This window comes from Taudactylus pleione, unplaced genomic scaffold, assembly GCF_031769625.1.
Source record: "Taudactylus pleione unplaced genomic scaffold, aTauple2 ptg000095l, whole genome shotgun sequence".
NCBI classification, from domain to species: Eukaryota; Metazoa; Chordata; class Amphibia; order Anura; family Myobatrachidae; genus Taudactylus; species Taudactylus pleione.
Window position 1 is genome coordinate 13,659,184 of NW_028284497.1, and position 17,120 is coordinate 13,676,303.

General features: G+C 44.2%; 1 protein-coding gene across 1 annotated transcript in view; it reads left to right on the plus strand.

Annotated features, from left to right (window-relative positions):
* Positions 1-17,120, plus strand: part of PRMT5 (protein arginine methyltransferase 5) — a 55,785-nt gene that overhangs the window by 18,866 nt on the left and 19,799 nt on the right. The window contains exons 10-13 of the mRNA XM_088470235.1: positions 7,139-7,197; positions 7,464-7,586; positions 8,787-8,962; positions 13,435-13,544. Coding sequence (XP_088326361.1) covers positions 7,139-7,197; positions 7,464-7,586; positions 8,787-8,962; positions 13,435-13,544 — 468 coding nt within the window. The remainder of the gene's footprint in view (positions 1-7,138; positions 7,198-7,463; positions 7,587-8,786; positions 8,963-13,434; positions 13,545-17,120) is intronic.

Here is a 17,120-nt window from a genome sequence, read left to right on the forward strand (position 1 = left end):
GCTTAAATATTGAATTTATTCAGAAGACTGCCCCCTGCAGGCATGACATCCAACGCATAATGGCTTGAGAATGTATGTATCGATGACCAAGTGGCTGCCGCACATATGTCTTTCACTGATGGCTACTCCTTTTTGGCCATGAAGTTGACACATCGCCTTGGTCGAGTGTGCTTTTAAGATTTTCTGGAGCTTTACGTTCGTTTTTCAACCTCTCTGATCCACCTTGCGATATTGTGTTTTGTTGGAGCACAACCTTTCTTTATACGCACTAGCAGAACAAACAAGTGCTTTATTTTCCAGAACTCCTTCACCCTGTCTAAGTAGACAGATCTTTCTCTAACCAAGTCCAATTTATGTAACTTTTCTTCACTCATCTTTAGTTTTAGGAACGTAAGCCTGCAAAATATTTCTTGATTTAAATGAAAGGCTGACACTACCTTCAGTAGAAAAGTTGGATTTGTTCTAGGAGCAACTTTGGCAGTATATTTAGATAAGGCACTACTGCCCATAACACCTGCAACTCACTTAACCTAACCCCCAACCCTAACGCCTAAACCTAAGTCTCCCAGGGGGTGCCTAATCCTAAATCCATCCCTCTCCCCCCACGGCTGTCCGCGCCTGGCTTACCTTCGATTGGTATGCTGGGCGTCGGGCTCCCGGCGTAGGTAAAATGACAGGCGTCGGGATTTAGACGCCTGTCATTAGATCCCTGCCGGGATTAGACAGTCGGCTTCCTGACTGCATCCCGTTCAAACAGAGGTTAACATAAATGCATTTAGTTTCAAGTTTAGATTCCATGGGGCTACTACCGATCTTACTTGTGGCCGTATTCTCTTCAAAGCTTGGCAGAATCTCTTTACCAGATCTCCCTCTGACAACCATTTATCTAGTAAGACACTTAGAGCTGCTATTTGCACCTTTTATAGTAGATACAGATAGACCTTTTACAAAACCGTCAAGCAAGATATGCAGAACCAAGGGGGTAGTGGTCTTCAAAATATCAGATTTAGGATCCGCCCAGGAAATAAATCTTCTAAACTCTCTAATCTGAGAAGACATCTTTTTCCTTGCTTGCATAAAGAAGCTGACTGAGATGAAAAAGAGTAACCGATAAAGTCAATCTCCATGCCGTCAAATGAAGACTTTTTGGGTCCGGATGAAACAACGGACCTTGACGCAGTGATTCTGTTTTGATAGGTAAGGTCCATGGCTCCTCGACTGCCTTCCTCATTACTGCCGAGAACCAAGCCCTTCTTGGCCAATAAGGAAGACTTACTATCACTTTCACTCGTTCCCCTCTAATCTTTTTTTAATGTGCCAGCAATCATTGGAAATGGAGGAAATACATACAGTACCCCAGTTTGAACTTCCAAACTAGAGAGAATGTCTATACTGCGTGTTTGTGGTAGATAGTGCCTGGAGAAAATCAATATGGTAACTTTGTTTCGATGTGTAACCATCAAGTCTATTTCTGGGTGACTAAATTTCCTTGTTATGGCTTGATAGTTTTGCGCATCCAGCTCCCATTCCCCCTGGTTTCTGCTGAGGAAATCTGCTACAATATTGTTTTGTTCCCTGGCACATGTAGAGCCGATAAGGCTTTTAGGTGGTGTTCTGCCCACTCCGTGATCTTTGATACCTCTACCATTAGAGTACAACTTTTTTGCTGCCTTGGCGATTCAAATATGCCACCACCGCTATGTAGTTTGAGAATATTCTTAGATGATTCCCTTCTAACTGATTCTAGAAGCACCTGATTGCCCTCCAGACTGCTTTCATCTCTCGTTTGTTTGAAGATGCCTTCCTTTCCTGAGGAGTCCAAAATACCTGTTGTCCTTGTTACAGCAAAAGCGCACCCCAGCCTGTTAAGCTCGCGTCCATGGTTAGCACCAGAAATTTAGGCTCTGATAGTGATGTTTTCCGGTCGTTTAATTATGTGCATATCCACCAAGATAGACTCCTTTTTGTTGCTTGTTCCAATTTTATTCAGCAATACCAAGGGAGCCTCTTCCCGCTGTTTCAGCATGTTCCATTGTAATTGCCTCATTTTCCACCTTGCCTTGGGTCTATACCTATTGTTGAGGACATCATCCCAAAAAGTCAGAGCGCCAGACTAGACAAATTGTCGCATCCCTTCACCAATACTGCTAATTCTCCAGTTTTCTGGCTTCTTTCTTAAAGCGTAATCGTATATTGATGAGTATCTATTTGCACGCCTAAGAATTGTATGTTTTGTACTGGTTTTAAGTGACTCTTCTCCCAGTTGATTATCCAGCCCTGAAACTGACGGAATTCTATAGTTTCGTCCAAAGCTTGTTTCACCAGGTTTTTTTTTCAGATTTTTCCTGAAAGTAGCAGGTTGTCCAAATATGGCCAGATCGCTATTCCTTGTTTTCTCAGAAGGGCTATAAGAGTTACAAGAACCTCTATAAACGTTCTTGGGGACGTTGTCAGACCGAACGGCAGACAGGTACATTTGAAAAGTCTTCCTTTGGCACAGAATTTCAGATGCCTCCTGTATTTCTTGACTGGAACATGGAAATACGTGTCCTTCAGATCCGAGACCAGGAAATCTTCTCTTATTCCTACCAAAATAGTTTTCAATGTTTCTATAAGAAACTTCTTTACTTTCAAGAAGTTGTTTAATTCTTTGAATTCTTTGAGATCCAGAATCGTTCTGAACCCCCCTGTAGCCTTTCCTACCAGAAATAGGTGAGGGTAAAACCCCCTTCCTCATCTGTGTAGATGGGACAAAGTCTTCTAAAGCTGTGACTTCCAAAGCTATAACCTGAACTTACAATTCCACGGATTTGTTTATTCTTGGAACCTGTGCAAATTTGTCAACCCTTGGATACTACAACCAGTACCCATTTGTCTTGAACAAATTGTTTCCACCTGCCGGCAAATCTTAAGTCTGCCCCCTACCAACACCGATGTGAGGGGTTTGCAGTAGTCATAATTTCTGATTGCCTCTCCAAAGGATTGACAAAAGAACCGATGCATCATTCCAATTGAATACCTTCCACTATATTGACTTCCTGGCCGATTAACTTTTAGCTTCTCTAAACCATTGCTTAGGAGATGGCCCAGGATACCTGCCTTGGTTATCTTGAGGTAGCTTTACAGACTTGCCACAAGTCAATCTATGAATTGGTGCTTCCAGCTTATTAACAAACACAGAACCATCATATGTCAACAAAATCAGTCTCTTCTTTGAATGCGTATCCGCTGCTCACGGTTGCAACCATAAAGCTCTTCTTGCCATAACACATGCAGTCATGGTTTTTGCTGAAAACTCCAGTACTTCAAGAGATGCTTCACACAAATTCTCTATAGCCATTTGCATTATTCCTAGGCTCCTGCAAATATTGTCTTGCTTTTTCTCTTCCAAAGCTGACTGCATAATTGAACCTCATAGCCTCAAGGCCTGAGAAACTGAAGCCAGAGCAACCCCAGATTTTAAAGAGACAGCCGAAGAAATATGTAATTTTTAAAAAATAATTTTCTGTCTTTTTGTCCATAGCATCTCTTAGTACAGCACTATCTTCTAAAAGGATAGTTGTTCTTGATGTTCTATCCACTACTGCAGCATCTGTTCTAGGAACATTATACCATCCGATGAACTGCTCATCATTAATCAGATGTATACGACCAATTATTTAAAAATTTCCCAGTCACTTATCAAAGTTCAGCTATTCCTTACACATTTTTTTCTTTAATCACCTTTATGTACTGGAAAAACTCTACCCCTTTTTGGACCTGTCTTCGAACAGCAAATCTTGATCACTAGGCTCTTCCAGAATTTCCTTAGAATTCATGGATTTATAGATCTTCAACATTCTATCCACAATCTCCAAATAAATATTTTCTTATCCTCTTGGATTTCTCTAGGTTCTGTACTAGACATTTTCCAAATAGTCTTCAGATAAAAACTCAGGTGACCTAGTCTCATAATCCAGACTAGTCTGTTACCTATTTAGTAAGCCTTGGATGGAGATAAAGTACCAGCCAATCAGCTCCTGTCATTTTTCAAACACCGCCTGTTACATGGCAGTTAGGAGCTGATTGGCTGGTACTTTATCTCCCTTCACTTTATTTCCATTCAAGGCTTAGTAAATAAACCCCCTAGTTCTCTTAGCTTTGTAACGCCATAAATTCCTCCTTAGACACACAGGATTTTTTCATCTACTCCATTCATTCCTGCAGTTGATTAGGCTGACTAGCAGCAGGTGAGGTTTCTTTAACACAATCCTCGCATAACACTGCATCCTGCGCTCCTGGGAGAGGTATGTCACAAGCCATGCAAATATTAGAACAATGTTTGTTTTTGTTTTTTTTCTTGCCTGATTTCTTCCTCCCAAAGCTGAAGCCACACTGTAGAATTGACAATAATACTCCATTACTAAATAGCCTAAGTAACACTATTAGAAACGTGCCCTCTATGAGGACTTGCCTCTCCTGGGCGCTCGCTGGCTTTCGGGGAGAAGGCTCCTTATCCATGCTGAATCCGGCTATATAATACAGCAGAAGGACACCAATCCTTGTGCTGAACGGAGGGCAAAGGCAACTCCTAAGTTCTGCTGTCCCGCTGTGCAGCCCCGTCTTTATTCGTCCCTAAGCCATATGACCCGGGCGGGCGCATGCACCCACTGTCCCACACTGCTAGCTGGACAGCATCAGTGCCTTCGACCAGTCCGGCCGCACCCAGATCGGCTCCAGAGATCTTTCAGGTGGTGAGGAAAAATTACTTCACAGGAAGGGTAGTGGACAAGTGCAATAGCCTCCCTTCAGAGGTGGTAAAGGCTAAGACAGACAGTAGAGCAATTCAAACATGCATGGCATAGACCTAAGGATATCCTTCAGAAGAAGTAAGGATCAATAAGGGTTGAGGTAATATGTTTAAAAATGGGGCAGACTAGATGGGCCAAGTGGTTCTTATTTGCCGTCAAATTCTATGAGCTATAAGGCAACTGACCACGCTCAACTACCTGACGACCACCAGCAAACATAGCTGCGCATCTGCCTCCTACCTGGGCTCCACTGCGGCTACACAGTGGCGCATACGCTGGGTTAGAAATTAAGTAAGCCATTTAAATTAACAAACTTCCCTACTCTGCCTGACTAGGAGACAAGGAAAAAAAAAAGACAGGGAGGAGCAAGGTTATATACACTAGGTGTGTGGTCCTTGGCAAAAAAAAAACTTCCTGTTTATACTGGGGAAATGGGATATAATCCTAGAGTAATGGCTGCCATGAAATTGCGAAGAAGAAAAATTAATTACCTGATCTCTGTATTTAACATCTGGAGTCCATAAAGTGACTATCCCGAAGAGAATAAGATAAGAACTGCAGTATGCAGAGGATTGTGCTGCTACAGAGCAGTTTTGGTGAGGGAGTTTGCTGTAGGACAGAAGGGGTGTGTTTTGGTACAGGAGTAACATGGCTCATTACCTATGTAATGTGTCAATTCCACACCTAATACTTGGGATGACCATGCCCCCTCTTGCACACATTTCTGTCTCCATGGAGACTTTATAACATTGCTGAGAGGGATACGTTCAGTATCCCCGGCACAGGGGATGCCGGCGCTGGTATCCCAAAGTAGCGGGGTTAGGGGGAGGGTTGGGTTAGGCACTACTGGGTGGAGGTTTAAGTTTAGGCATTAGGGGGGAGGTTAGGTTCAGGCACAAGGGAGGGTTAGGATACCTACCAACAGCTGTTGGGATTTTGACCCCCGGCATCCCATACCCATCCCTGCTGAGATGTATAGTATAACTACATAGAGGTTGCTCTTTCCTTACTAAATTCTGCATCTTTTACATGTTTAAGGAGGTTAAGTTCTATTGTGGGCCGCTTAAATTGGTGTCCTCTTGCTATGTGGCCCTCGGACCAGGAAAGGTGGAAAACTGTTCTGACTAAAGCATTCTACAGTTGTACAATGAGTTTCTAGTTTTTCAACAAAGCAATGTGACGCATAAAAAAAGATGGTTGATGCAGTTCTCATGCTCTTATTACAAGTCTTCATCCCTGGGTTCTGTCACTTGTAAAAATGGATTATATAGGGACAGAGATTTAGGAAGATTCATTAAAGACTAGTTCTCATAATTACTTTCCATAGACCTGAAAAGCTCAACTGCATGCTCTATAGTAGCTTGTGACTGTAGTGCCTCTTTCTAGCTTGTAAGGGGTGCCAAATGCTTTTATAGGCATGATCATGCCCTTCCACAAAATGTCTTTACAGCCTTGGAAGATAAAGTAAAAATGTTAAATTATTACGGCCTGATATTGAGTCCTGTGCACTGTGAGGGGAATATGTGTACTTGAAGTTCTTTACCTTTTTGCTAAGGTTTTGTTTCAACACTTACATTTACATGAAGTGACATCACACACATGGCTTTTCTTTTTGTGGATTTATACTGTTGAGGTCAGTCTGCCAAATACCCCTGTGCCTTGCACTATTCTAGCTCTTCTTGTTAATATGCACAAGCGTTATTAAATTGTTTTCTTCACTGTTTTTGACAAGTGGAGGAGATCATAGATTACACGGCATTAGTAAGGCTTTTGACAGCAGGAATGTAGAGCATGCTGTTGGACTTCAGTTTCTCTTCTGCTATACCCTTTTGGTTAGGGTACTATATATACTTTATATCAATGATCTGCCAGTCTCTGACTCCTCTCTGCTCAGCTGTTGCAAATGGATTTGAATAACTCATTAACAGACTCTCTACAATGAGTCAAAACCCATGTGCTGCAAATATATTTAATCCAACAACTTTGTTTCCCAGCCAATTATAAACCATTTTAATTGCACCCATGCACAGTTGTTTTTTGGGCTGCGATAATGTGTGCCTGGCAGAGCAATTAATTTATTTTGGGCGCCCGTTAGTTATGCCCAAAAGCACCATGTTTATCCGCGCAAAGTGGCTAAACCTGTCTAAACTTATGGGCACAATTCAAAATGTGCCATTTGGGTGTCCAAATGGCTCACTTTTTGCACATTTCTTGGTGATTTGAGCAGCAATTGAATTGCTCGATCGTTCACTCATTAAGTACGGGCACGCAGAAAACTATTGAATTCCCCCCCACCCCCATTGTCTGATTACTTGCAGCTTTAAAAGTACATTTTGCTTCCATTTCAGGCTGTGTATAAATGTTTGCTGGACAGAGTTCCGGAGGAAGAAAAGGAGATTAAAACGCAGTAGGTGTAAATTTCTATTTATGCAGGTTTCTAATCCAATAATAGTGCCTCCATAGTAGCAAGCCTTCATATGAAATCTGAATTTATCACTGGTTAAGATCTGTACGTTGTATAAAGTCTTTCAATACCTTGAAGTAAATAGGTGTCCATCTCTTATGAAACTTTTTTTAATTTATTTTTTTTTATTAAAACTTATGTAGTAGTTAGCAGCCATATGGAATCTCATTCCAATTCTCTTGGTGACGCAAGTGTTTATTATTCTGTAGAGTTCTGATGGTTCTCGGAGCAGGGCGGGGTCCTCTTGTGAATGCATCACTTAGAGCTGCCAAGCAAGCAGAGCGTATGATTAAAGTGTATGCAGTGGAGAAAAATCCCAATGCCGTAATCACGTGAGTAACTGGAAAATACTTTATTAATCATTCAGCATTTTGAGGTCATAATACCGTCCCCTTTTTTTTTATACAGTACCTGTCAAAAGTTGGGACACACCTTCTCATTCAATGGTTTTTGTTTATTTAAGTTATTTTCAACATAGTAGATTAATACTGAAGACCTCAAAACTATGAAAGCACCCCCCCACCATCACACCTGCATGTGTGGTTCCCACTGTGAAGCATGGAGGAGAAACAATCCGCTCACCTTCTCTGTGTCTCTGAAAGACACGGCGGTTGGAACCAAAAATCTCAAATTTGGACTCCTCAGACCAAAGTAAAGACTTCCACTGGTCTAATGTCCATTCTATGTGTTTCTTGGCCCAAACAATTTTCTTCTTGTTGTTCATCCTCAGTAGTGGCTTCTTCGCAGCAATACGACCATGAAGGCCTGATTCACGCAGTCTCCTCTGAACAGTTGATGTTGAGATTTGTCTGCTACTCGAACTCTGAAGACTTTATGTGGTCTCTAATGCTGAGGTGCTGTTAAGTAGCAGTTTCTGAGGCTGGTAACTAATGAACTTATCATCTGCAGCAGAGGTAACTCTTGGTCTTCCTTTCATGGGGCAGTCCTCATGAGAGCCAGTTTCATCATAGCGTTTGATGGTTTTTGCAACTGCACTTGAGGATACATTCAAAGTTCTTTACATTTTTCCGTATCGACTGACCTTCATGTCTTAAAGTAATAATGGACAGTCGTTTCTCTTTAATGAGTTGAATGCTTGGTGCCATAATATGGATTACAACAGTAGTCAATAGTGGTGTCCACTGTGTACTAACCCTACCTCTGCACAACACAACTGATGGTCTCAAACACATTAAGAAGGCAAGTAATTCCACAGATTGACTCTTGACAAAGCACACCTGTTCAAAACCATTCTAGGAGACTACAGTACCTCATGAACCTGATTGAGAGAATGTCAAGAGTGTGCAAAGCTGTCATCAAAGCAAAAGGGGGCTACTTTGATGACTCTAAAATATAAAACCTATTTTGATTTAACACCCTTTTGTTTACAACATAATTCCATGTGTGTTCTTTCATAGTTTTGATGTCTTCAGTATTAATCTACTATGTTGAAAATAATTTAAATAAGCAAAAACCATTGAATGAGCAGGTGTCCAAATTTTTGACTGGTACTGTACATGTTTTCTCCTCAGGCTGGAGGGCTGGCGCTATGAAGAGTGGGGCAGTCAAGTTACTGTTGTGTCCAGTGACATGAGGGAATGGAAGCCACCGGAGAAAGCAGACATCATTGTCAGTGAGCTATTGGGATCTTTTGGAGACAATGAACTGTCTCCTGAATGTCTGGATGGAGCCCAACACTTTCTTAAAGGTTTGTTGTGTGATAGTTTGGATTGTGTTTGTTTTTTCTGTATTCTTCTTTGCACACATCGGTGCTAATTTCTCCTTCATCCACTAGGGGACACTGGAGTTCCAGACACTGGGGTATAGATGGTGGTTTAGTAGAGCCTGGCACTTTAAATAATTTAGAACTGTGACTGGCTCCTTCCCCTCTATGCCCCTTCAGCCCCAGTTTTAGAAATGTGCCCAGTGGAGCTGGTGCACATTAGGCTGTCTCCAGCCTTCTCTTCATGATTTAGTTTTATTTTTACTTTAATATTTTACACCTCTTACGGTGAGGACAGGTAGACTGCTTACTGTGGCAGTGTGCCTGCGACATTGGAGTCTCCAGGAAGGGCACCTGAAGGTGGGGGGGGCAGCTCTACAAGGAGGGTCATTGGAGCCCACCACAGCTGACCAGGGCTAGTGTCCGGGTCCCCCGCCCAGCATCTTGGCCGCAGCAGCGGTATGTATACCTCTTCCTCTTTAGCAGGAGCGGAGGGTAAAACATTGGCTGGGCTCGGTTACAGTGCGGGCTGCCGCAGCTGCCACATGGGTACCCTTCTCCCCCTCCTTCCCAGCAGTGATCCCGATTAAGGAGCTCAGGGTATTGAAGCTCTTATCCTGGCGGTTCGTGAGGCCTTCACATTTCAGATTCATAGATGACTGAATCTCTGGATTCATCACTATTTGGTAAGAAACAAAAATCCACTGTCCCTTTTCCAACTTCTCTACAGTTAGATGAGCAGATGGCGGCAACCTGGAAACACCTAAACAGGAAAAGGAAGTTTCAGCTGCCCAGGCGATTTCTCTCGCTTTATCCTTTTTCCGCAGATAACAGAAGTAAATGGGAAACTCCTCCGCCAGTGGATTTTTCAGTCTCTCGTCTCGAACAAATTTACACTGTCCGTTCCGGGAGCTACGGCCTTGAAGGAAAGCTATGAGCGTAAGTTGAAGACTACTCTCAAGTCTATCTACACTGCTGCTGGTGTTCTACTCAGACCGGCCTTCGTTGGCTCCTAGGTTAACAAGGCAGTAGAAAAATGGGCTAAGCAGTTGACTGAGGGCCTTCGGTCAAATGCTCTGCGAGGGGATCTGATCTCCTAAGCCGAACGTATTCCGGAATCGGCTAGTTATCTGGGCGAAGCCTCGAGAGATATTGGACAGGTCGGTTCCAGGATCCTCTGCTTCTGCTGTGGCAACCTGCCATGCCTTATGGCTTCGCACTTGGCAGGTGGAAGCGGAGTCTAAATGCGCGGTGGAAGCTCTCCCGTTTACTGGAGAAATCCTATTTGTTCCAGAATTGGGCAAGTGGATTTCTCTGGCCGCGGATGGCAAAAGTACCTTTTTGCCTTCCTCAGCACCGACTCCGCAACGCTCTTTTAGGGGTCCTTTTCATTCCTTTCGGGCCCCCGCTATGTTTCAAAGAAAAGCCAGTGGTGCGTTCTCTGTACTGAAGGGTTCTCTCCAGAGGACGCCAGACTTCTAACGCCCGTCGTCTGGACCCCAAGCCAGCAGACAAGCCAGTGGCATGACTGGCTCCTGTCCCACCTGGGGGATCTCTAGGTGGGTGCCGGCCTTCTGAGGTTCTCGCAAGTCTGGTACCACTCTTGTTTCGACTCCTGGGTTTGAAGTCTTCTGTCCAAGCGTTACAAGATAGTTTTGCTTTTCCTCCTCCAGTTTGGGTTTTCACCACAGGTTCAAGGGAGTTCCTGGATCTTGCTTCAAAAGTGCTTGAACGGAACATATTTCCTTCTGTGTGCTACACTTACCATTCCTCCCCTGAAACAACTGGTTCTGCGACAGGCAATCGACAGGCTGCTGGACTCCGAAGTCCTTGTTCCGATTCCGGCTCCCCAAAGGACTCGGGGAATCTACTCCAGTCTGTTTGTGGTTCCCAAGTCGGATGGATCAGTTAGGCCCATTCTGAATCTGAAATCATTGAATCTCTACGTATCCTTTCACAGATTTGAATATGGAATCTCTTCATTCGGTAATTGCTGGTTTGGAAGTGACAGAATACATGGTGTCCCTGGATATCAAGGATGCGTGTCTACATATCCCAATCTGAAATCCGCATTAGGCTTTCCTTCTGTTGCCATCAAAGAGTCTCACTACCAGTTTCAGGCTCTACCCTTGGGCCTATCGTCTGCTCCCAGAGCCTTCACCAAGATGTTGGTCATCTTTGGGCTCAGGCAGTGAACATTGTCCCTTATCTGGACGACCTACTTATCAAAGCGCTGTCGGTGGAAAGACTCCTGGACCAGGTTAAGCTTACTCATCAGATCCTCATCCAGCATGGCTGGGTCATCAATTTCCAGAAGTCTCAACTGGTACTGTCTGTGTCTTCAGTCTCTGGGGATGATACTGGACACGTCGTTACAACATGTTCCTTCCTCTGGACAAGGCACAGGCAATTCAGGAATTGGTCCGCTTGGTTGTCAAGCCAAGGAGGGTGTCGGCACACCTTTGCATTCCCATTCTAGGGAAGATGGTGGCCTCTTTCGAGGCCATCCAGTTCTGGAGATTTCATTCCAGACTGTTCTAGTTGGATCTCCTGTCGAAATGGTCAGATGCACAGTCTAGTGAGATTGTCTCTGCAGGCTCGCATTTCTCCGATTTGGTGGCTCCGTATGGACTGCTTAGTGGTGGATCGCCGGTTCCGCATCTGGAATTGGGTTCTAACTACGGACTCCAGTCTTCGCGGATGGGGTGCTGTGGTCCTGTACAGCCAATTCCAGGGGAGTTGGTCTCTTCAGGAATCTCTCCTGCTGATCGATGTTCTCAAACTCTGGGCCGTTTTACAATGCGCTGTTAGCGGCAGCTCCTCTGCTGCTGGGGTTGCCAGTTCTTGTGCTGTCCGACAACACCACAGCAGAGGCATGCATCAATCAGCAGGGGGAACACGCAGTCGCATGGCAATGCACAAAGCCAGTCTCATCTTACAGTGGGCAGAACAACCTGTAGAGGCAATCTCCACAGTCTTCATCCCAGGAGTTGACAACTGGGAAGTGAATTATCTCAGCCGTCAGGACCTTCATCCAAGGGAGTGGGCTCTACATTCCAAGATTTTCCTGCAGTTGGTCGCTGAAGGTACAGGTTTCGGTCCTATCTATAGTTTTTTCAGCGTTGCTTGGCTCTTCTTCCCGAGATTCAAACTTTTCTTCAGGGGGTGCTTAGAGTCCAGCCTCTTTTTGTTCCGCCTACTTCTCCGTGAGATCTCAATCTCATCCTCTCCTTTCGTCCTGCCACTGTTTTTGAACCCATAGACGAGGTGAATTTGAAGTTTCTCACTTGGAAGTTGGTTCTTTTGTTAGCCCTAGCTTTGGCTAGGTGTGCCCTAGTTGGAGGCTTTATCTTGTTGAACTCCCTATCTTGATTTTCATGAAGACCGGGTGGAACTTCGTACTTGCCCTTCCTTTTTGCTGAAGGTGGTATCTGCCTTCCACATCAGTCAGTCGATTTGTCCTGGTTCTCCTGGATTCTTCAGGGGCTTTGCACCTCCTGGATATAGTGGTGGCTCTCCGATGCTTTACTTTTCTTTTATTTGCCCTTTGATGCAGCTTGGCAGGGTTGGCCTGCATCCTAGCAGACTTTGGGCTGATGGATTCGTCTGGCTATTCGGCAGGCTTATGTTGCCAGCGCTCGGACCCAGTCTGTCCATTTCTGCGCATTCTACGCTCTATGTGGGAACTTCTTAGGTTGCGCGCAGAGGACCTTCAGCCTCTCAGCTCTGTAGTGCTGCTACATGGACTTCTCTTCACACCTTTGAAGCAACAAAGGTATCAAAACTGTAAAAGCGAACCGTGTCTAGGTTTGGCCGCAAGGTGTTGCAGATTTCTCAGCATTCTCACCAATCCCTCCCCGGGAGGAAAGCTATGGGACGTCCCCAGTGTCTTGAGCTCCAGTGTCCCCTAGTGGATGAAGGAGAAAAGTATTTTGGTACTTTATCGAATTCCACAGGGGACACTGGACGCTTGCCCAGCGCTGCTTCAATGTATTTCGTTGGACTATTTCTGTTCCAGTTCTGTTGCAATTTCTGTAATTTTTTTTGTTGTAGTGTGACTGACTGCGGTACTTGCCGTGTGTTGTTCTGTTCTCCTGGGGAGCTTATTTTATTTTGCAGGTGTTCTCCTGTTTATTCTCAGTCTCCGCTCAGTTTCTTAACTGGGGTTGATGGGGGCATAGAGGGGGAGGAGCCAGTCACACTTCTAAAATGTTTAAAATGCCAGGCTCTACTCAACCACTGTCTATAATCCAGTGTCCTGAGCTCCAGTGTCCCCTGTGGAATCTGAGAAATGGATTTATAGGTAAGTACTAAAATCCTGTTTTTGTGTTTGTGGGAATGTTTCACCTAAATCTACTGTTGGTATAAGTTCTTTCTGTCCTTCTATTTCTCTATTCTGTTTATGTATCTGTTTTTAATCTTAGCTTTCTGCATCTCTCATGCTCTTATTTTGACAGAGGGTGGTGTTAGTATTCCAGGGGAGTACACCTCTTATCTGGCCCCAATATCTTCCTCCAAACTGTACAATGAGGTTAGAGCATGCAGAGAAAAGGACAGAGATCCAGAGGTAAGTTACTTTTTTTTTCTTTTTTTTTTAATATTAAGTATGGAGGACTGTGGATACCTTGGAGGGTATATAGCATGGCGTCAGGAGCTTGGACACTTTTTTTTTTTTTTTTTAATTTACAATCAAAAAGCTCAAGCACGTGACATATCTCTTAATGTACTCTCCCACGCCATTTTAATTTCTCTAATGGATCATTTTGTTTTATTTCAATACATTGTTACTGAGTAGTGATGGGACACCTATTTCAGATTGCTGTGTATCTGTACCTAGATATGCCCCCTTATCTTTGTGTGGTTTGAATTGTTTTACATCTTGGTCTCCTTAGGCTATTAATCTTGCCCCCTTCTAGTTGGTTCCCGTCATGACTTGGGTGAATTATATATTGCGCCACATTGCTGGTTTGATACTTTTAATTTGTTTACTTGTATATGGTGCTTATGTAGCTCAGTATATTTGATGTATGTGTTGAGAGATCTCCCCTAACTCTTACACCTTAGGAAAAATGTATCCACATTTGTAAAGTTTTTCTATTCATACATTTTGTTTTATCTGTGTAATTGTAAAATTAAAAATAACAGCAACCTCTATCTTTGCTTTCTGTCAAGTAATAATGTAGACATCTGCTCAAATACTGTATAGTAATTTATTCTTTGTGTAATGTATTTTGCTGTTCAATAAACAGATTTTAAAAAATCAAGCACCTTCCCCTGTATAACTCATTGACTGCCCGGGCACTCAATGTTGTGGTTGCAGGATCTGTGCTCTTTTTCTTAGGCTGCTTTTGGTATCCACCTCTTTACACATTTATTTTACTTTTCTTCAATATAAAAAGTGACCCGTTTGCCAAAAAGGGAGGAGGGTAATAGTGCCAATCCACACACCAGCATATGAAATAACTATGCAAGGGAAAAAGTTTACATTCATCAATTCAGAACGTGAGAAAATAGCAATAAGAGCATTGTCCTGTCGAAAGGATTTATCACTATCAGGGGAACCTCATGTGCCACCCAGCTACAGGGAATAGAGTGACCTATCACAGACTAAAGTTTTGAGGCAAGTTAAGGCAACCAGATGCCAGTGGACTGGTCTGCTATGACAATAGTGCCAGTATGTACTCCAATTGCCAGATGGCTTCTTTAATTGGGGGGAGCAGGGGCTACTTTTCCAAAATACAATAATCTGACATCATAGGCCTCCGCCTCCCGTTCTCATGTTAACTCTTACTTCTTGGGAGATATTCCTTTCAATAGCAAAAGTTAATTATATGGTAGAGAGTAAACCAAAGCTAGAATACAGATTCCAGCTTAGTCTGTTCCCAAAATGTTCGAGAATTAAAGTCTGAATGGTAAATTCTGAATTTGAAGATATTGGAATTGTTTATTCAGAGAAAGCTGTTTAATGCATTCTGATCCGTTCCTGGGGGAGAATTTTGGGTGTTCCATGTTGGCATTAATGTATAGGGGGGAAGAGGAGGTTAAAGGATCTAGTAGCACAATCCAGTATGTTGAGGGAGAATGCAGTTGTTAGAAATTTTGTATAGGCTATATAGTATAGGCAAAAGATAGAATCCATAGAAGAGGAAAGACTATTATTTAACTAGTTCAGGCTCTATTCTTACCCACACTCACTCTATAGTGTCATAACATCCCTTGTGTTAATAAGTTCTTATTAAATAACTGTCGGTCAGCGGCTCAGAGAACACCCTCCTTGACGGATTTATATGGAACATGCATTTTCACATTTAAAATGAGTTGACTGTTATTTTACAGTGATTAGGGTAAGTAAGGGTCTAACATTTTCGCTTTAGACCAATTCATCTTGAATTAGAGCGCACACTGAAGCAGTCTATTACCTTTAATTTATTTATCCTTCTTCCTAGGGGACACTAGTCTCACTGGGGTATAAACGAGTGTTCTACGGAGCCTGGCACTTTAAATTTCCCTGAAACTGGCCCCTCCCCTCTATACCCCACCTGACCCAGTTTCGACAAAGTGCCCATGGAGACGGGTGCTTGTAAGGCTGTTTCAAGCCATATTCACTTTATTTTATTTTTTTTACTACTTGAGCTTCAAACAAGGCTGCAACAGGCGGCTGTATGCTGCTTACAGCCGCCGCCTTCATCGAGGGAGCCTCCGACAGGACCCGCTACAGCTGCAGGGTCATCAGACCCTTATCTGCCTCCCACGCACTGGCTGGTGAGAGCAACTGTGAGTTGAGCTGCTTTTCCATGGCTAGCAGGGAGAGCAGCGGTGTAGTTAAGTTGCGGGTGACACCCGGTGCACTAATTGGAGCCAGGCATTAGCAAGCCGCTACAGCGAGTGGGTCTGGCTGGGGGCGGGGCTTAGCGGTGGCGCGCCAATCATGCACTGATGGTCAGATGCGTGTGCTGGGGAGTTCAGCCTGAAAGGAGGCTGCCCAATGGCCTGGAGCATCTGCAGCCCGAGAAGTGATACTCCCTCCACAGTTGGCGCACTTCTTTCCCGTGGTCTCACGCCATCTTGAGACAGCGTGCGGACAGGCTGTACATCCTCCCCTGGGACCTCTGCTTTACACTGGGGGTAGTGGTGAGGGAGGGTTCAGGCCAATTTGGGAAGATTCACGACTTCTTCCCCCTTTGTGCTCTCTGCTCAAGTGAGACTCCAGCCTGCAGTTTTTTTTTTTTCTCCCTATTCTGTCTCTGATCTGGTGTGTGTATGTGTTACACCATGTCAGGAAAGGGTAATCCTTCAGGTAGCCAGAAGATTTTTGACATGCTCGCTCCGACAGTGGGGCTTTGTGTGAGAGCTGTGAGACTGAGGATGTGTATCTGCTACTGCTACTCCTGATACTCCGGCATGGGTTGCTACATTAGCTGGGGCTGTGTCTAAGTTATCTCAGGAATGGCTGTCTACCAGAGAGAGACTAGGTGACCGCTCCCAGGAGTCTACTTTGGTTCTGGGTTTAGTCTGCTCTGTGGAGGCTTTAACTCGGGTCTCTTCTACATTAGAGCGGCTGGGGGACAGGATGCTCCTCTTCCAGGAGCTCTGCTAGTATGGCAAAACGTCCCGCTTCTGAGCGTAATTTCCCGGCAGTATTACAGTCGGGGAATGACTGAGGAGGAGTATTATCCTTATGAAGAAGGGGGGTTAGAGGTGGAATCCGAGGAGGATATTTCCTTGAAGGATACAGGGGCGCAGGGAGTTGAGGCGCTTATTTTAGCGGTTTGCAATCAGCTTAAAATCCCAGATTCTGGGGATGCAGACTCGCATGATGTTGCTCTCTTCAGCAAGAGGAGGAGGTTAGCAGTTACCTTCCCTTCATCACCTCAATTGGAAAACCAGCTTACAGCAGCATGGAAACAGTCTGATAAGATATTTCAGACATCCAGGCATTTTCTCTTTACCCTTTTGCATCTCAGGACAGGGCGAAAGGGGAGACCTCTCCTCCGGTGGATCCTTCAGTTTCTAGGTTATCCAAAAAAGATGGCGCTTCCGGGTCCAGGGGCCATGTCCTTGCGGGATAGCTCGGATAGAAAATTGGAGAATACCCATTTACTTAGCAGTTGGTGTATCTCACCGACCAGCGTTGTTTGGTGCT